Source organism: Typha latifolia, chromosome 15 (genome assembly GCF_019914945.1).
Source record: "Typha latifolia isolate L0001 chromosome 15, TyphaL0001v2, whole genome shotgun sequence".
Classification (NCBI taxonomy): domain Eukaryota; kingdom Viridiplantae; phylum Streptophyta; class Magnoliopsida; order Poales; family Typhaceae; genus Typha; species Typha latifolia.
The window spans coordinates 6,529,263-6,550,746 of record NC_133100.1 but is presented as its reverse complement, the minus strand read 5'-3'; the positions used below and the strand labels follow the sequence as shown (position 1 = coordinate 6,550,746).

General features: G+C 34.2%; 2 protein-coding genes across 6 annotated transcripts; one reads left to right on the top strand and one right to left on the bottom strand.

The window, feature by feature from the left end:
- The first annotated feature begins 2,439 nt into the window (after positions 1 to 2,439).
- LOC140802453 (sister chromatid cohesion 1 protein 2-like) lies at positions 2,440 to 8,404 on the top strand. 5 transcript variants are annotated; one of them, XM_073157997.1, is made up of 13 exons: positions 2,472 to 2,712; positions 3,827 to 4,172; positions 4,270 to 4,307; positions 4,536 to 4,579; positions 4,715 to 4,779; positions 4,858 to 5,231; positions 5,370 to 5,478; positions 5,982 to 6,118; positions 6,203 to 6,465; positions 6,586 to 6,622; positions 6,727 to 6,751; positions 6,835 to 6,967; positions 8,059 to 8,404. In XM_073157997.1, exons 1-13 carry the CDS (start codon positions 2,589 to 2,591, stop codon positions 8,161 to 8,163), a joined length of 1,800 nt encoding a protein of 599 aa, XP_073014098.1. In that variant the 5' UTR covers positions 2,472 to 2,588; the 3' UTR covers positions 8,164 to 8,404. The 5 variants fall into 5 exon arrangements, with proteins under 5 accessions (XP_073014094.1, XP_073014098.1, XP_073014096.1 ...); XM_073157995.1 differs by having other exon boundaries at positions 4,712 to 4,779; XM_073157993.1 differs by having other exon boundaries at positions 2,440 to 2,712; positions 4,712 to 4,779; positions 6,203 to 6,622.
- A 1,022-nt stretch (positions 8,405 to 9,426) lies between these two features.
- On the bottom strand, positions 9,427 to 18,609 carry LOC140802034 (probable aspartyl aminopeptidase). Its single transcript, XM_073157443.1, has 11 exons — positions 18,448 to 18,609; positions 18,177 to 18,312; positions 17,967 to 18,045; positions 17,459 to 17,661; positions 17,120 to 17,189; positions 16,128 to 16,223; positions 15,809 to 15,964; positions 13,879 to 14,055; positions 13,317 to 13,391; positions 13,013 to 13,153; positions 9,427 to 9,755 (listed from the first exon to the last, which is right to left on the bottom strand). The coding sequence occupies exons 1-11, from the start codon at positions 18,521 to 18,523 to the stop codon at positions 9,534 to 9,536; spliced, it is 1,431 nt and encodes a 476-aa protein (XP_073013544.1). The 5' UTR covers positions 18,524 to 18,609; the 3' UTR covers positions 9,427 to 9,533.
- Between the last annotated feature and the right edge of the window lie 2,875 nt (positions 18,610 to 21,484).

Here is a 21,484-nt window from a genome sequence, read left to right as displayed (position 1 = left end):
GATATTATGTCTCTGCTGCAGTGCATATCTTTTGAGAATTTGGCTTTGATTGCTGCAGTGCATGTCTGGAGTACCAAAATAATTTACTGGGAGATTGTACTCTTCTCTTTGCTCTTTGCCCAAATCTTGTATACATCTTCAGTGGCAATAAATGATTATTCTGTGAATTAGATTTGTCTTTTAAACTTATTGGAGAAATGATTCTGTCTTCAAAAATATTTGAAGGAAATGACTGCGGCAGTTCTTTGGGGGGGTTGATTGTGAACTAGGCTAATTAATAGTGTAATTGTTAATTTTAATGTGATATGAAAATGTGAAAAAAATATATTATTTTTGAGAAGAAAATGAGGATATGTAGGCAAAACCGACCGAAAATGCTCTTGGGTCATGGCTTTGAAGTTAGTTATTATAAAAATGTATATATATTTTTGAATGATAGTTTCTTATTTTTTTGAAAGAAATTAAAATAATTGTGGGCTTACAAACTTTAAGTCCGCAATGAATTTTATCTTCTCCTCCAACCTCAAGTGTCAAAGCAATAATAGAGAGCAATTTTGGTTCGACTAAAATTTAAAGTAAATTCTTATCCAACATCATTTATCCTCTAGTCTCGTAGTTTAAGTAAATATTTTTTTTGGGTAAGATATTTTAATAAGGGTATTTTTAAGTTAGATCTGGTTTTTTGGGTTAAGGATTTTGGATTGGGTAACGATATTTTAGTAAGGGTACTCTCGTGTACTTACTTGGACAAACAATTTATCTAATGTACATTAAAAAGTCTCAAACCAAAACACTATAATAATGACTAAAGTGAGACCATTAGTAGTAGAAAGGAGGACCTAAATTCTCTCTATTTTTTATTTTTTATGGACAAATTGCTCTTTCCCTCTTATATAAGTATTTTTTTCTCTTAAAAAATACTCACATGTTTTCTTCTTACTTTCTAGATTGTGCTAACTAAGTAGTAAGTTTTATTAAACTTAGTTTTTTTTTATAAAGTTTAATAGTTATATCACATCTAGGAGCAAGATAAATATGGAGTTAAAAAAATTAGATAAAAAAACTCATCTATTTTAGTCATTTGAACAACCTCCGTTAATTTTGACAGAAAAATTATTAATTTTAGTTTAGTCGTAAGTAAAGGGACTAGTTTGAGATTTTTTTAAGGTAAACTAATTTTGAGCATAAGTAAAAAGGATTAAAATGTATTTAACTCTTTTAGTAATATTTTGCATAGTTAAGTTAACCTAATAGTTTAGTTAAGTTCAGTCAGTGAAATTAATATCAAAGTATTTTTCGCACATATTTAACATAAATAAAATGCTCAATCCGTAAAAAGTAAAAATATAGGGTGTAAATTGTAAATAGATGAAAGGCAGGCTTAAATGCAAAATTTCCCTATAAAAGCAAAATATAGAGCGCTAAATTGATTTTATGCCAAAGTAAAGGGGGTAAAACGCATTATACCCGTAAATTTATCTACGAGGATGACCAATTTGGTCAAAAACTCGTAAATGGAATAACAACTAAAAACGGAAAGGTTCGACTGTACTTCCCCTGTCGGTCTCCCTCCCTCTTCTTCCCCTTATTTTTAATCCCTTGTTGTTATGACGTGGCACTCGCAGGCTTCCCCGGTCACCCCTAAATGACCGTTGAGACGTTCACTTCCCAAAATGACACCGCCAGCTTGAAAATTAACAAAATAGCCCTCCAGTAAAAAAAAAATTAAAAAAAATACAAATTGAGCTCTAAATTCACAAATTCAACAAATGCAATGGACATAGAATCCACCAATTAAAAGGGTAGTAATTGCATTTATTAGGGTTGATTCTACCATTTATTAGGGTACCTGAGTTTTGTCGGATATGATAGTGAAACTAGTTTATTCGTTCGTTCTCGTATCAAAATTCACTTATAAATAGAAAAAAATGAAATCGAATCTTCTCATAGATGGACGCAGAATTGATAATGGCGTGAATAAAAATATTAAATAATTATTTAATTTTTAATTTTTAATTTTTAAGGTAAAATAGTTTTTATAGTGAAACAGAAAAAATATTTATTAGGTTTTACATAGTTAAACAAGTCATAATATCAAAATAAATAAGAGGGTCTATTTTAAATGGACTATGGTCAACGGAGGTTTAGATATAATTATGAAGACTTTATTTGAAAATAAACAATATAATAAGTATATCGATCAACTTAATTTGGTCCGAATCAATCGAGTTCTAATTATTAGCCAGCCGTTAAGAAGGAAGTGGAAAGACCTAATTACTCGCATATAATATAATCTAATTTTGAGAATAACAGGGATAGAGGGGGTTAGCTGCTTAAATGTAAACTATAATATGCCCTTTATTTAAAATACTACATGGCCTGGGGTGGAAAGTGCAAAACTGAAGTTTAAGGGTAATTTGGTAATAATCGTCTTCTTTTGTGTGTGCTCGCCCTCCTCGTCTTGCCCGTTCTTCCCTGCCTGCCTTCCTTGGAAAGCCTACCTCTCCTCTCTCCTCTTCTTTATATGTTTCTAGTTATAGAGAGTTTACACACAAAAGAGTTTAGAGAGAGAGAGAGAGAGAAGAGCAATGTTCTACTCACACTCGCTTCTCTCAAGGAACGGGCCTTTGGGCACCATCTGGGTCGCTGCTTACTGCTTCAAAAAGCTCAAGAAGGAACAAATTGCCGACACCGATATCTCCTCATCCATAGGTAAATCTCCCTTTTCTTCGGTTTCCCTCTTGTTGGTCTTCCTCCAACGCCATCTTCCTCTCCTTATCTGTTGTTTTTAGTAGCGATTCCCACCAATTTTTGGTACTTCCTGTGAGGAATTTCAGTGTGGAGTTCTGTAAAGTTGTGTTTTTTCTTTCTTTTTTAAACTATCTACGATAGTGCAAAAAAAGTTGGTTTTTTCTTTTCTCGCTCTGTTTTCCTTAACCTTTTCTCTCCTTTTCCGTGACAGGGTTGAGTAGTTGATTAGGTTATGAGAGAGATGTTGTTATTATTATATAGTACTGTAGGACTGGTAGGTTTAGAAGCATTTTAACATTACTTCAATATAGAGTAGATTTTTATCGAGTTTTTTTCCCAAAGTATCGCCGCGGGGAAAAATATTTCCCAAAATACAGTACTAACACCACGCGAAAAATCAGTGTATCAGACAATGATTCTTATTGGATTTATCAAACCATTATTTTCTATATAATACACTTTCTCAAGAAGCGATTTATAAATCACTCTTTTGGAAGAGCATAACTTTCCAAACAAAAGGCCGTGTTGGACATATGATATGTCGTTGCGAAAATGAAAGAGAAACGGATGTAATGATTATGATCGGAGTTTAATCAAACCTTAGACAAGAAAGATATTGGCAAAATATAAAGAAAAAGTTTAGATTATTATAATTTTGCGCTGGGTCATCTATTTTGGTCATAAAACACGTCATCGTGAAGATTTGACAAAGACTTATTGGCAATAGGGTGTGCTCAAAATCACCAAATTTTAATTTCAAATTTTCTATATAAAAATTTATAAATTGTGGCCCTAAGCTAACAAAAATTGTATTAGTTTGGGAAAATAGTTTGAAAAATACTGTATTTTGGGAAATATTTTCCCCTGTAGGTACTTTGCGAAAAAAACTCGATATTTATCTTTGTGCTCCTTGACCTCTTCCTGCTTGGTCATTCTTTAGGGCCCACTAACTTTTCATGTCACATTTCTCTATTTTTCCATATGCTAGTATGATATTTTTAGTAATTTGCCATTCTTATTAACTTCCAATTCCACTCACTGATTCTGGTTTGGTTCTTGTTCTCATTCGGGGCAGATAAGATCATGCCTGAAATCCAAATTTCGTATAGAATTATGGCTCAACTCCTACTTGGAATCGTCCGGATATTCTCAAAGAAAGTTGATTTCCTTTACAATGACTGTAATGAGGCTTTAGCTTATATAGGAAGATCATTTGTGCCGAGACGGCGAACTGTGTCAAAGGGAACAACTAGAAGATCACATTACAAGGTTAAGCATGCCCCGCAGAAGGATTCTTTGCCAAGAGAAGTAACTCCCCTAGCACTGATTGAGGCAATGCGTGCACAAACTGATCATGTAACTATTGAAGTACCGAGAACATTTGAGCTTGATTCTTTTGACCTAGAGATTCCAGATGAACTGTATGTACCAGCAAACTGTAGTTAAATGTTGTTTGCATTGATCAAATTAACTGTCTATTGTCTTCAGATAGTTATTCATATTCCTGGTTTTGTCCAGAGATACAGCTGAACCCTATGAACATGCAGCACTTCAAGGTATGATTCCTGAAGTTTCTTTCTTTATCATGGTCGTCCAGCAATTATTCCACATTGTGCTCTAATTTGTTTCTAACTATGAAGACCCACAAGCAATATTTCTAAATAAATTGCCCACAATTATAGGAGGTCCACTTTCATAAATACAAGACACCAATTTTTTTTCTGTTGCCGAAAGTTATTCTATTATTCTATAAACTCTTTCTTGAAATGTTTTTCCTGCAACAGATAGCTGGGTAGATGAGCGGGATCACACTTTCCTCTCTAATGAGGTGATCATTTATTTCCCCGCTCATCATTCATCCATTAATACTAGCTATCAGTGGTTGACTGCCTACTAAATAGAGTTGATTTTTATAGTTGTGCACATGACTGAAGCATTGGTTTTATTTTATATATGGCAGCAGTATTACCATTGGGAACGATTTGCTCATGCTGAGTTCAATTCTGTTTGTTTTACACCAGTAGATAAGTATGTCAAAGAATTATTGCATTTTTCATGACAAAATCTAGAAAATATTCCTCGGCTAACAATATGTTTGTGAAACAGCACTTTCCTATCTGATGCGATGGATATTGACCTTGAGATAAGTGAGCCATACACTAACAGATTAGTCGTAAAAAGGGAGAAGCTTCGTGCAAAATTCCAGAATTTAGATGTACATGGAGCCCATGAAAGTATTGGTGCTCAGGAGACAGTAGACGGAGAATCAGCAAATCTGGTGCATCTGGAGAAGTTGAACAAGACACCGTTTCCAGGAGTTACAGAAAAAGAATTTGAACAAAAAGAGCAGTCAGGAACTGTAAGTTTGCATAAAGAACTATCATCAAATGATCAAAAGTCTGGAACCCTTCTTGTGGAAATTTCAGAGGCGACAACTCCAACCAAGACTCTTGATAAATCTCATCCAGCAAGTGATTCAGGTAGTATCTCATAAATGTACTTTTTTTAGAAGTTAATGCATGCATGTTAGAGGTATCATCATGTAAATCATGCCCTTATGTATATCTGGAGAGTATTCCTTTGTTAGATTTTGACAGCTTTTTTTTTTGTTTGTCCAGAGCTTGTTTCACCTAATTTTGTAGTCACAACACCAGCTAAGAGAGAGCCTCCTCTGAGATTGAGGAAAAGAAAGAACTTGTATGATGAGAGCATAGTGTTATCAAATGAGTAAGTAAAACCATTTTCAATCAACTAGTTGATCATTATTATTTATTTTTTGAGAATAAGATGCATTTTTGCACTCATGAATTTGTGGTTGCTCTTCGATTAGGGTGATTCATTGTCAGCCAATTTTAATGGGATTATTAACTATTATTAAATAATTTTAGGTAATACTTCACTTGGTCCTTACTTTTAGGAAATGTTTAACATAAGTGCAAGTTTTTTTTAGAAAAAATAATAAGTGCAAGTTAAAGATGGTGTCGCTGATCCTTTCTTAAGCATGTTACAAACATATTTTCTTTTGGATATGTCTATAAAAGGTAATAGTAGTGCACTGTACGAAAACAAATTGTATCAGAGAAAACATCTGACCACCAGAGGTGCACGCTAACTCTGCCCGGCCTTCACAAGGTTCATTATATTGGGCATGCAAATATATGTGAAAAATTGCTCTCCGTTCCTTCTTGTGAAGGCTTTTATATGGAGACACCTATCCTGAATTATTGCAGGACCCTGAGGCAGGGAATACATGATGCAAGTAATCTAGTTTTGAAAAGGAGGAAAGCACCTCATACTTCTCTTGATGCTTGGAAGGAGAAAAGAATTACTTATATTAAGCAAACTCTAATGGACCCTCTAATTACCTGTAAGTTAACATCTTACCTTTTCTAAGTATGTTTATTATTTCCTTTTGATCTTCTGTCTGATTGATAGTTCTACTTTCCTGCAGGTATGTCTTCAGACCTACAAGCTCTCTTCAGAAATATCGTTTCTGATTATTCAGCTGCTGAGATATTTTTAAGTCGTGGTGTTCGATCAGACAATGTGCAACAAAATAGTGGTCTAGATAAATCTGCTGACTTAAATGAGTCGTTCCAGGAAAAGGTTGCAGAAGCTTCGGCGCCAGAAACTTATTTAATAGACAAAGCTAATAAGTTGCATGAAGCAACTTCCATGGAGGCATCAGATGCTGCTTTAAATTTTCTGGATATAGTAAGAGTCTTGTTTAGTTTTTTTTCCCCTTCATTGCACCTTGTCAGTTTTAGATGCAATCTCCTTGCTGTTGTTGTAAACCATAATATCACTGCAAATTTTGGTAAATACTGCGTACAGGATCTTGTCTCTCATGAAGGCATCGTTGTTGATCAAGGTATTGTTTTGTGTGTTCTTGTAGAACTTTGGTCTGTTTTGGTGTGATGGAATAGTGAATGGATCGGGTCTGCAGTATTTTCATTTATACATGTTGTTTTGCAGGTAGTGAATGGCCAGTCAGAACTAGGTAGGGGAAAGAACCAGGTCCAACTGAATTTCTATTCTTGTTTTTCTAAATCATGACCACACTTGTTATATCTAATTGTTCAGGGCTGTGGCACAATATCTGCAAAACAGATTTCTCAATTTTAAAGATGAAGATCAAAACAGATTTTTGAGTTTGTCACAAATTCTAGAAGGGAAACCAAAAGGAATATGTGCTAGATTCTTTTTTGAGACTCTGGTATGTATGTTCTCTTCACAATGATTCTTCACTACTGTAGTTCAAGTTGCCCATTGAGCTTGTGATTCAATTCATGTTAAACTGTTTTATACAATTTAAGGAAAATTGAGATGGGAAAAATATAGTCCAATTGCAGAAGCAAATCCTAGGCAAGTGAGATGTTTTTTTTATATGTTTCTACTCTTATTTTGAAGGAATATGATTTATTTAATAAGGTTTATATTGATCAAAATTGTAAGGTGGATTTTGTGATGGAATCTTATGGTAAAAGTTGGTATGTCATTTTTCATGCATGAAGACATCTTATATGGGCTTTTTTGCAACTTACTGCACTTCATTTTCCAATTAGCATTATTTTGTCTAATTTTATTGAATTGACAATAAGGAGTCAGAACTATTAGCCACGCACTACTTACTATCTCCAAATCATAACCAACATAAACAACATTCTCATCCTGTAAAATCCACTTCTCCTCCTCTTCTCATCTCTTCTCCTCCCATTCAATCAACGATTTGATCTTCTTTACTCTTCTTCGTCCCAAGTTTATGTCGAGGTTTCCATTGTAGTGTGCCACCTTCTCCATCACCCTCCATTCTGTCATCAGTCTTCCCAAAGTCATTTTACCCCTTTGGAGAGGCCACCTTTTTCGTCATATTTTGCTACCTTGGTGCAAATCAGCTAACTAATTCTATTTTCTGGTTTAACCCTAATTTATCATTTCAAGGGCCCTAACCCATCCTAGTTAGTAGAGGAAGCACCATGTGCAACTCCTTGGCAATTAAGTAAGCAGAAGGCCGTTGTGGTTTTATATAATGAAATAGCATCACCTGATGCAGAGGCCACCTTCTCGATCAGCAGGCACTCTTTTTAATTTCAGCAAATCTATATCTAAAGTGATGCTGCACAATTGAACTCTTTTTTCCTTCTTTTTATTGTCAGCAATAAATTGTTGTCTTTATAGGTAAGGCTGGTATCCTTCCTTTTTCCATACAACATCCATCCGTTCTTAGTGTTGCTGTTATTGCTGCATGAGTAATATGGTTAAATGTAATTTCTGTTTCAATAAACCTCCTTTTCTTTTCTTTTATAGGTTCTGAAGGGCTATGATTTCATCGACGTCCAGCAGGACTTGCCTTATGATGACATTACTATATCAGCAACTCGACTAGAGTCCCAGTTTACAAAAACGCGATAACAGGAATAGTTCTTGCCTAACTAGCTGACTAGATACAGAATTTTGACCAGGAACAGAAAATAGCACCATCTGTTTCTTCCTCTTTCTTCAGTTGGTGGGGTTGGGGATTTTGTAGTATAAAAACAGAAGGAATCTCTTTTAGCCCTCGCCTATGTAAACTTGCTCGAGAGGAGGTGTATATATTGATCCCAAAATGTTGGAAGATATTTTACCAGTTTAACTAGTGAAGTTTTCTTGCTCATATTTCTTCCTCTATTTAACTGTTTTTCGCAACAATGGCAGTATGTTACTTTCTATCTTTGGATGAATCAGGATGTCCAGCGTCAATATTTCACTTCATGTTTCCAGTAACATAGATTGTGTACTGTGTTCTATTGTCTCCTTCTGGATAATTGTGTTAATAGCTGTTTGGTTTTTCTCCTGGTATTTGTTTTCTCCTTCTGCATTAGCATTCTCAATCTGCTGGGTTTATTATACACAAGTGAAAGAAGCTCTCAAAAAATGCAAGCTTGTACAGTTCCAGGTACAAAGCCAACCAGTGACCAACTTTGTTCAATCAGCTGTATAACATTTTGTGCAACCTGTACAATTATGTAATAATTTGGTGGAGATTATGCAAAGAATGAAATAGAGGATACAGTAAGCAAATAGCACATAAAAGGATGCCAATAGGATGGCACTCAAATATTTAATGTAGGATGAACGTACCAGATTCAAATCTCAATGGTACCAATTTAACTTGGACATTATTAGGTCTTCACTTCTCTCAGAAAAAAAAAATACCACATAAAAGGATATCTTCTCCACAAAAAAAAAACCACAAAATTCGAAGAGAATCTAAAAGTGGGAGCTTGATTTCTTCTATAATCAACCAATATTTTTGAAGATTATAAGCTGGTAAAGTCATCTGGACTATTAATGCTAGATAGATAGTGGTATGTAGTCTTGTGACCAAAAAGAAAAAAGAAAAGAAAGAGCTCAAGATAACAAATTAACGATCAAACCAAGTACAAGCTTAGTGCATGAACAAGCAATATAAAACAGTGACTAATCCAGACAGAATTGAGATATCCCGGTCACCCACTAGACCATGATAAAAGATTATAAGGCTGATGTCGAGGTGGGAGGCAACTAAAGGTCTTTTGTAAAACAATGCCACCGAGTCATGCCTGATATATAAGAAATTAAAGTAATTTGATCATGTTTACTCTCCATCTCATCTCCATAGTTTATCAATAATTAGAAGTATAAAGAAAGCAACTGTGGATCAAATAGGTTGGTTTTCTGTGTGTCTTATTCTCTTTCAGTTGCATCAGTGTCAAACTATGTAATGTGTTACAAGATAACAGGTGACTATACCTTAAGCAATTCTAGTAATCGACTTTAAGTTTGGCGTTCAATTCTGTAAATTCATAGAAGTAAGCTTTGAAGTGCTCGTAGGAATGTTTGGCATCATCAACAGCACACATTTCTCTTATGCTATGCATGGATAATTGCGGTGCACCAACATCGACAGTACGGATACCAGTACCACTAGCCAGTATGGGACCAATGGTTGAACCACAGGGCATGTCATTGCGAACCACAAAATCCTGAAAGTATGTATTGCAAGAGGAGCGTCAATAAACTTTATTTGAGAATGCAAGCAAAATATGTAAGAGTGCAAAAGGATTATATGCAGACATGCATTCAGTAAGTTGAACATGATTCTTATAATAAGAATTAATGCTTTTTATTCATTTGCACAGAATAAAAATAATAATCTAGACAATGAGACAATTCTCAAATGGTTAAAGAGACTCATCTTGTATGAGAAATCTCAAGTTAGAATTTGAGCCGCACCATTTCAAATTGGGACACCATTAAACTTTCTCTTGAAAAAAAATAATAATAATCTAAGATCAAATTTACATAATTTATATATACTACTGACATTCTTTCTACATTAGGGTTATTTGGAACAAAAAAAATTAATTGAGATAGATTATTCTTCTGGAGACAACAATAAATTAGCAATACATGGTTAAAATTATGGATCAGTGACATGTTCCCGGCAGTTGCTAAGTGTGCACATTCTCAAAATATAGCAGATGCATCTAGAACAACTAGATAACTTATAGGTGAAGTGGGTAATAACAGATGCATTTCATAGACAAGTGCAGAGAGAAGACAGGAATGCCATAAGGAGAAAGGAATCTGACAAGAGAGAAATCGCATAAGGAACAATCATATCATGGTTTTGGTAGAATAGTAATGCCATACTAAGTGTCATTAACTCCATATGATTTTGTTATTTGACAGGTACAAAAAACAGGACATAGCTCATCAGTCATCCCTAAAAGCCAATTGCTTATAATCAGGGATAGGATATCACAAAGGAAGACAGAATGAAATAAACAGCACAAGTATCTAAAATTTAGAATACGAGAATCAAGGCCTGTCGTGCTAGTGGCATGGGAGTGCTAATTAGCAATCTGATTGAGTGATGACTGTGTCAGTACGACACATTATCGCATAGGGTAACATGGGTTGTTATCAGTGTTGGGGTTGGCACAAGAGAGCACTAGGAAACTCCTATATCGGTGCCTATAATTCACTAGCACATGTATTTGAGACATGAGACGGTGCCGACTGGTACAACAGTCCATGATGAAAATTGTCATTTCAAGTTTTCAACTGTACTATTTGTTGTTAAAAGGAAAGAAGTGTTTACTATCAGATCAAGCATACTTATTGGATAATCAGTTGACGATAAGTATAAGCTATTAGATAGATGAACAACACTGTATATCATGTCTAACATGCCCTCTCACATGTCCCCTATATATTGCGCGTGCGTAGATGATAGATAACAAGATGTGCGGCTCCTCCACTCTACGCCTCAAGGAAAATTACTTTGATACCATTTTAACTGACTGAGGTTACTCTAAAAGTTTAAACTATTAGAGTGCAGCATTCTTTGTTCCTATATTCTAAGTTTCTAACACTCCCCATCAATTTTGAGTTTGAAATATTTTCAATTGGCTAAGTGGACAAGACGCAAATGGGTGGATTTTTTTTTTTTTTGCATTTAATTGAGCAGGAGACCTATCGGGCGTCGAACTCAAGTCGGCCAATCCTGATATGGATCTGCCATAGCCTATCCAGTCTCACCTCGAAACCAGACCATTGACTAGTAATAAGTTTTGGTAGGGTATCAACAGGATCAGTCAATGCCTGATCTAGATCGAACACTTGCTTTTAAGTTAAACAGAGAAAGAGGGAGAAGAGTGAAGGAGTGCACTAAAGAAAGAGAAGAGGGTGAGGAGCTTATCGGAGAGGGAGAGAGAGAGAGAGAGAGAGAGAGAGAGAGAGAGAGAGAGAGAGAGAGAGGAAAGGCAAAAAAATGAATACCCGAGATTGCCAGAGGCCGATAGAGTTGGATCTACATCAAAGGATTTCACCAAACGTCAACAGAGGTCGGATTTGCGTTAGAGAAGCATCAATTTGTTTGGGAGAGAGAGATTATAGAGTAGAGAGAAGGAAGGAGAGATGGACAGGGAGTTAGGAAAGAAAACCTACTAGAGAGAGAAGGGAGAAGAGATCGAGGAGTTAGAATCTAGAAAAGATTAAAAAAAACCACCATATAGAGAGGGAAATGTTAATAGAGAGACTGATAGAGGTGTTCGTGAAGTGAAGTAATTCCTAAGAGAGAGAGAGTAAAAGATAATTATTTTTGTTCCTCTTAATGTTCAAACACATGGGTGTCATTTTTTGTTTTATTTACTCTTATTCTATATTTTTAGTATTTTTCAACATTTTATAATAATTTTTAAATTATTTATAAGAAGTCCTATACTGAAATGACTAACCAATCCCCCTAATACAGTTGATATGCATCATTTTTCTAGGCGGCCAGTCCCAATCATGGTTCCAAGTTTTAGTTGATCCCACGTTGGATTGGCTAAAACGAATAGGGATTGGCTATGGGCTTTGATTGTTTTGGGTCGAGATCGATCGTATCAACCGAAGCCGCCTAAAATCAAGACAAAGAGAGAGAGAGAGAGAGAGAGAGAGAGAGCTCGTCAAAGGAAGTGAGAGAAAAAAGAGAAAATACCTCGTCGGAGAAGCATCGCTAGAGAAAATTGAAGAGGGAGAGACCGAGAGAGAGGAGTTGGTGAGGGAGAGGGAGAGGGAGAGTTAGTGGGAGAGAGAGGAGAGAGAATCAGAGAGAGAGAGAAGGGAGTCGTGAGAGAGAGGGGAGTTGGTAAAGGAGAGGGAGAGGGAGTGATAGTGGGAGAGAGAGAGAGGTAGTGGGAGAGAAAATTAATAAGAGAGAGTGGGAGAGAGTTTGATAAGAGAGAGTGAGGAAGAGAATAAGAATTTTTTTTATTTGTATGAGGAGAGAGTGTGAGTGGTAGAAAGAGAGATAAAAAATAAGAAAATAATATATATTTTTAAATTTTTAGATTTATACATGAATTTTAAAAAAGTTAGAATTTTTCTATATTTTAAAATATAAACCGATACGGATGATCGATACTATCGATATGTATCATTTTTTTAGACGGCCAGTCCCAATCCGGATTACAGATACTCGGACCTTGCTTTGAGTTCCAACATGCAAAAGAACTGGTAAAGGTAATTCATTATATATCCAAATAAAGCTGGTTAGTTGGAAAGTTAGAGAGCTGGCATGGAGATTGCAATTGATAGCAGTGAGGATAAGATGGATAAGATATGTGATAATTCTGTCAGTTCTAATCTACAACTTGCCAACTATTTATTGAGAAGCATGAAATAGAGTCCTGCATCACAAGCACAAATAAAAGAGATGATGGCTCCATTAAAATCAAGTTTGAAAAGTGACCTGAATAGGTAATTCGTGCTTCTCCGCAATCTCCCGAAATATAAATGAAGTTACAGCATTTGTGGCATAACGCTGATTTGCATTGTGCTTAATGACAAGGCCTCCATGCAGTTTGGGTTGATGATTCTCCTCATGTTTATCCTACAAAGACAATTAGATGAATAAAAAGTCTTGGCTAATGTTCAGATGCAATACTATAGGACCCATGAATACACTTTCAGGCAAATGTGATGATTAAAATATTTAAACTCTAAACTTCAAATTCATACACCATATATTTATGAACCAAAGAAGCAAACCATACCATGTAATTGGGATGTAAAGCATGTGCCATATCAGCAGACACCAGGAAGCTTCTCTGAATTGTCCTTTCAAGCAACTGAAAAGCAGCTTGTGTCAATATTAACTGTTATATAACTATAAAATTTCTGCAACCTCAGTGAACATCTTTCAAAACCATCAAAGGAAATATTAGACTATCATATAATACCTTCCATTTTACTGAAAAACTCACAAACAACTGAACAAGTCATTAACAATTTAATATCATGTAGGCCATCTAATGCGACCAAAGAAAAGTACCCAAAATTCTACCTGACATGATGTCGTACTAAATTCTGAGTTTCACCTTGATTGATGATACAGATGTGTTTTTCTTTGTCCATTAGGTTCGTTGGTTGTCACACAGTTGTTTGTTAAGCTTTGTTAAGCCTATCAATACTTAAAACTAAAATGTGCCGAGTTCTCGAGGAGCCTGAAACAGTGAGATGCCGGAAACAAAGGGATACAAGACAATATCAAATGAACAGGCCTAACTCTAAGTAATATCTAAAGGTATTTGGTCAAATGTAGACAAATAAGGCTACCTTGGAATCTGAAGGGCTGAAGAATGTGGTTATTCTTGACAGGGCATCCAACATGGCAGGAGAACCAGCTCCTTGTGCTGAGTTAGATCCCACCTCCTCATGATCAAATAATGCCACCATCCTCACACCAGATTCATCATCAAGAGAACTTTCTGAACAGCTTGAGTCTATCAGTGCCTGAAAGAAAAGACGGAGATAAAACTGCTGCTTGTAAGTGATAAACTTTATTAGAAGATTAAGATATCGAGAAGGTATACAATAACTAGTTAAGAGACCTCCAAGGCAAATGTCAATGCCAATATCATTGGCACTGTAAGCATTTATAAGCAGGTTTGTCTTACCGGTGCTTGGTGCACTGATGCCTTTGACTAGTGAAGAATAAAAGTGTAAAACCTAATCCAAAACTCTTAAGACTCATGATGTCTGAAAAATAAATACTCTATGTTGTGCAAGATTTATTTTCTCTATGCAAATCCTAGATGCTCTTTCTTCACAAAGTAATAAAATCCAAGAGTTTCATCCTGAATTCAAGAGTTCCATATGAGGGCATATATGCATAGGCACCTAGCTTGTCCACATGCGGCTCACATGCTGTCCAACCATATATAAGGACGGCATAATGCATGTGCATAAGGGCGATTTACTCACACCAACTCTAACACAGTCACTTTTTAAATCTATGTCTATTTGCAGTGTGTATCTCTTTAAAACTTAACACATTATATTGCATTTTTCTACATTTTATTCAATTTACCTCTTTAATACACTTTTACATTCATAAAGAGGATTGTGTCGACCCCATTTCTTTGTTTATCCACCAGATTCTATACATATATCTCTTCAATTCTCAAGATTTTTTTCTTATTAGTTACTTTTTGTAAGAAAAATATGTTGACTCCCTCCTACTAATTGTGCATTCTAATTCCATACTTTTCCAAAGAAAAGGTGCGAACCTGCTAATCTACATCTTCCCTCTACTATCTTCTTTCCTGCAGTTATCCAAACAGTGCGAGAACATTGATTATACACTGTCAAGTGCAACAGCCTTTTCTCATTGGAAGAGGATGATGTAAAATAGCGATCAATGACTTAAAACCCTTAATTATGAAAGGATCTGCTTGCATGCTTTTCTTGACAAGATAGATGTGAAGCTGCCTAAATATTATTATATTACTTTGAGAGATGTTGTACTTCCAAAGTTTCAAAGATATATTCACCATTTGAAGCAACTTATTTTGATATACAAGTTTTTCAAGCTTTTCACAATATAAAACTTCAAGCTAAGTCATGAAGAATTATGTCATGTGAAATGGAAATTTTGAGATATGAACCAGAGTCTATGACTCCAAAATTGTAAATTCTGATAGCACATGCTGACAAAATTACAAAGCCGCAATCTGATACACATGTTGATACACTTCCATTTATAACATTGTAACAATAAAACCTTAAATGCTAACTCATTTCATAGCAAGAACATATCTAGCAACAAAATAGTGCTAACACTAAAAAGGTATTTGAAAAAGAAGTGTCTTACGGTCTTACCAAAAGGCATCAGTGCCATAATGGATGTATCTTGTATAGAAAGCACAGGTGAGAGAACAAAAACATGCATTAAAGATATATAAGGATGCATATCGAACTTTTGTGAAGAAAAGATAACTTTACTTAAAACAATTAAAAAAGAATATGACAAAACTGATCCACAGCAGAACATCGGAGACAATGTTATCAATTATCCTGTAGAATTTGAGGGTAAAACAAAGCCTCAACAGTCTAAAAGTATTCTTAAATAAACATATCATGAAGCTCTGCAAAATGCAATTCCTAATTTGACATTTGAATCATACACATTAGAACCCATTATGGATTCTACAGATCAACCGGGTTTTCTCTACTTTTAGCTGTTCAAATGCAGAAGAATACAGACCTTTAGAGAGCAAAATGACATGCAAAGGTTGTCAAGCCTTCCTGAGAATATAAACTCTTTCATAGCACCTCCTACAATGCTTGGTTGAGTATCACAAACTTGCAGCTCAAAATCGCATATTTCATCAGGTTCACAGCACGCCTGTTCTGAAATCAACTGTTGCAAGGCAGAATTGATGCACATTATGGATTTTTGTTTCCTCAATTAAAAAAAAAACAATTTCACCAATAGCTTCATAACAGTATTTTCAAGATATGAAAGTAATTATGCTTAACAAGTAAAGGACAAAGAAAACAAAGCTGAAACTTTTGTGAGATACCTGCAATAACACTGAATGATGTTTCATGTCCTTGACATTCTTTTTCTCACTGGATTCAGCAGGGCCATTTTCTCCTACTAGTTTCTGAATCTCGCCCTTCAAACATGGCCAATAGAATCAGTAATTGCTATGAAAGCAAACGATACCACTCAAGTCTTCCAGAATTTCAGGAACAATTTGCAACAAACTTCTATAATATTCACCGAAACACCTCAGAAGGGCAAGAAAACAGTATAAATATGCTAAAATATACGATTCGGCTTTTACTATTCTCAGAACACATAATGTCTAATTTCAGTTTTGGCAACAATGAGGTCTTTAAAATACAGGCTTATTACCAGAGCAGGAAAATATTGTGAAATACTAAAATTCTTACAGCATAAACTTATCAAATTGTAAGTTCATAATTATCAGTATCGGTACTCAGTAGTACACTATTCATATTTGCTTTAATCATCAAGAAGAAATTTAATCTCACTAGTCTTGTCCAAAATCTTCAAGCTCACTATTCTCTTTATTGTATTAATGAACAGGATAGCAATTTTTATCATATAATGCTACTGCCAGTATCAACAATGACATAATGATTGCCCAGTTTCTTCCTAGGGAATATTATCAACAACAACAATGACATACTTGAGAATTACAACTTTCCACACACACAAAAAAACTTTAGTCTGACTAGTATTTTGGCTGCATTAATAGTGGTGAAAGATTGATATTTGAGAGCATTTTGCAACAATAGATGAGGCAATAAATTTCCTGCATGTCATCTCAGCCTTGATTCAGATGATAAATATATCATAGATAAACAAGCATCTTTCAACAAGGTGTCATCCAAAAGAAGTAAATTTAACAGAAAAAAGTAGAGATAACCATCATATTCCTTGTGAACAACATTTCTGTGAAATATTAGAGCATACAGATGGATGTTTGCAAATAAAATTCAGTATTTGTCAAGAGAAATTCAAACAAGAATGCATTTAGATCACCTTAACCGATGTTGCTAGCACAGGGAGAAGATGATTGTGAGTGTTAACCTTGAACCCTTCTGTGACGCCCCTATAAATTATATAAGGAAAATGACGTAAAAGTAGAAACTACTAATCAGACAATGAATAACATCCCACAGAAGAAGATAGTCTTTCATTCATTCTTTTACTGCATTTAAAGCTTATGCAACTTTTCTTCTTCTTTAATACTTATTAAAGTATATACTAAATCTTACAACAGTAGACAGGAAAGAAAAGGTACGAAATAGCAAGAAACGACATAACACAAAGTCGCCAACCTGGTTTTCCAACCTTATACACTCAAAGGATGATACTTACCTGTCCAGATGAATAGCCAAAGTCGGGATCCTCATTATAGGCTCCTGAATCCTTACAAGCCTATGTGAGTAGGAGACTGATCCCTCCTTATTTTCTCTTACAATCACTCTCCCTGCTAGTGTTAAGTCCCGATCAAACCAGGTGTGCCACAAACCACCCCCATATGTCTGGACGCCGACCTCAAGATATCCTCCCTTTGTAACCTGATGAAGTGAGTTTTCATTAATTAGAAACTTAATCCACAAACCGAGTTTCCTTCTTTGATATCTTTCCCCCAGGACCCCCACCAATTCCAATAATTTCTTCCACCGTCAACCCTTCTCTACTCTTTCCCCTCCTCCATATTCAAACTCATATCTTTCTGTCTTTAGAGTGTAAAAAATTTCCAACTCAATTGATATTGTTCATCAGTTTAAAAAAAGTAAAAAAAAAAAACTGTGATTCAAATCAGGTCAATCTATATTTTCAACTTTCCAAACAATGGTGTTCGCCAAAATCAAAAGTTTACCTTGGACACAGGCTTGACTTTGAGGCACGGACTATCGGTGTGTGCTCCGACGATATGGAATCCATTCCCAGCAACATATCTAAAATCCAAGAGAACCAAACTTTCTTTTACACACCGAGAAACATAAGATCGCATCTTTAACGGCAGAATCCAAACAAAAGAACAAATTTTCCCCAAAATAATTTCTTTTTACTTAAATGATGAACCCACTTCTTCCCGATGGCAAACGCTATGATAGTCGAGTGGTTTCTGGTGAAGAAGTATTTGTGCCCGACTTCCAACATCCAGTCCTCCCTCTCAGAAACCTGCTCGAACCCAGCTTGCTTCAAGCGACTCTTCGTCTCCGCTACAAAATTATCATCCTTTTAGCAGCGGAAAACATATGATAGAACTATATAACTCCCTTTTGGTTTCTTCAAGGCATTTTGTCGAACAGAATGCCTTCTAAAAAGATCTTTTTTTATCGGAGTTTGAGAATTACCAACGGCGTGGAAAGCCGTGGGGCAGGCGTTAAGGAAGTCGACAAGATCGAGGACGACGGGATCGACGGCCGCCATAGTTGCTCTCTCTCTCTCTCTCTCTCTCTCTCTCTCGTTAGAAAGAACTACTGACGATGTAATCTAATTCTAAGATTTAATACCTTGGCGACTTTGCATCCGGTTCTCTTTAGATCGTGATGTTTGCACGTGTTACGCACGCGATTTGCTAGAATTGTCTGGGGCAAAATTGTGATTCATACAAATATCGATGGCAAAATTGTGATTCATATCTAATGCGCACAATTGACCATCCGATTAGCTAGCCCAAATCGACCCCGGTAGTCAATCGACTCGGATTAGTCGGATTCAAGTCAAATTAGTTTCAAGTTGGATCCTAATAATACAAGTATAAATATGATTTGTTTATTAAATGGGATGGAATTTCTAATAGAAACATAACATGTTTATTAAACGGGTTATAAGGGTTATCGAATGACACAAATTATCACAATTTATATAAGTTATTCAAATTATAAATAATTTTTTAGATTATATATATAAATTTTCATGTTATAAATGTGTTACTTGAGTCATAAACGAATTATCGTATCATAAATGAATTGTCGGAGCGAGTTATAAATAAATTAAACAGAATGAGGTAATAAATACTAATACGATCCGTTTAATAATCGAGATAGGGATTGACTCATTTACGATCCGAACTCGATTAGATTACCACAAACTTGTTCAAAAGTTGAATTATTAGTTCGAGTTAATTTTTGCGACTCCTACCTACTAAGAATTATCGGCTCATATCATTTCGAAATTTAGCTTTCATTCTCATGTAATAATAGTATGACGTGTGCTAACAAATAGTAAAAGAGATCTATTGTAAACATGCTAACATAAAAATATTAATCAATATGTTATGGACCAGATCTGGAACGATCCGTTCATGGGATGTTCTTAAAATTTTAAGGGATAATAATCTTGAAAGTTTCGGATCTAATGGCTTTAGAATGTTGTCAATCAGAGATTTGAATGGAAAGTTATTGTTAAAATAGTGGAGTATGGTTAAAATAGTGAAGCAAGATCAGATAGAGCAGAGCGGTAAATAACCAACGTTGTAGCTGTTGTCGAAGGGTGGCGGAAATACTGGAGGAAGAAGGTGGCTAGGATTTAGAAGGTTGGAATCCTTCTACGGCTATGATCTACTCCTAGAAGATAAATGTGATTTAACGGCTAAGGTAAAAAATAAAGATGATAAAAGAATATTTGGCTAAAATTATATTCATTCCATGTTTATTATCAACACATGTCCACTCCTATTTATAAAAGTAAAATTTCCTAGCGAATCGAATACATATGTGAATTATTCAATTTATTTAAAATTCAAATAAGAAGATAAAACTAACTAACTAACTTGAATCGACTTAACCCATGTGGTTGGATGGTAATACAATAAGACGATTTAGAAATTAAAATGTATATAAACGATGGGAAAATTATTCCTTGATTTATATTTATCTATTAGTAGATATATTTATCATCGTTACAATTGGATAAAATTAAGAAAAAATATATTAAATTCAGATATAAATAATGAAATCAAATATTTTCACCGTTTTCATTCTCCTCATATATCTTTATATTTGTATATAATTCTTAGGGAAAGATATACTAATTCTAGGAAATAAATACTAATAATATCAATGTTTTATATTTTAGATTATACGCAATAATTTACTTATTTCGTAAATATTAATAAGTTTAGCATTTTTTGTAAGGAGTCAATGAAAATGAAATTGATAACTAACGTGTTTAAAAAACTCTTATAGATAATAAGTTTATTGACAAATAAATTTGTGAGGTGATCAAGTTGGATCAAATACTCTATAAAAAATTATGAATATTTTTTATATAATTTATATTAAATATAAATTTTTTTCTTAAGTCAACTCAAGGAATTAATATTGATATACTTTTGTGCTTTGAAAAAGTCATTCTTCTAGTAAGTATCATTATATTTAGCTAACTAAAATTCATAATATACAAATTTTAGGGAAATTATTAAACTTACAAAAGCTCATAGAAAATAGAATATTTTGCATTTAAAAACTAAAAGTATAAAAGATAAATTATAATTTATCCTAATTTGATTTTAATTTAAATTCCATATACTTTAAATTTAAGCATTTAATTTCCTGACATTCGACGGTTGGCACCAATATTTTTCATCATAAAATCAGACTATATTCTTACGAGAGTAATTAAGTCTTACTGATCCTAATTAATGATTAATTAATGGTTGAAACTTGATTTACACCAAAGAGATTCAACGCTTAAGTTTAAAATTCACTAAAGTAAGTTAAAATCAAACCAATTTGACCTTAAAATTTATTTCCCTTGTATTTTAATTTTAATCTTAAAAACCTTATTCAGAATATTAATGTCATTTTGCAGCTATACTTAATTTAACTCACATATATTAATATACCTTTTAAGAAAACTAATGTAATTATGTTCAACAATTAAAGAGCTAACATATATATATACGAGTGCTTTTTGTTTAAATCTCGGTAGCACTCTGTTGCCACTGGTTTAACGTGCTCACCGTTTCGACTCTTTTGACCAAGCTAAATCCCTTTTTTTTAATCGAAATAGACTATTTATCAAATTTATTTACTAAATAAGACTAATTTACTTTAATCCTAATAAAAATATTAAACTAATTATTATTTAAAAAAAAGTTGATCAGTTCAGTATTTTTATCGGTGCATAATTTTTTTCCTTGACTACTGAAAGATTAAATTAAATAAATTTATATACATAAAATGTTGATTAATTTAACATTTTAAAATCAGACAAAAATATTTAACTGATTAATATTTTTATTTAGAAATAAAATGCTAAACTAATTAGTATTTTATTAGGGTTATAGTGTTTGATAATAAGTTTGAGGAGTAATATCTTTCCGTAAAAATAAATTAAAACATAGTTATTTTGGACAAAAACTCCTTTGTGGGTTTAGAGAATCAC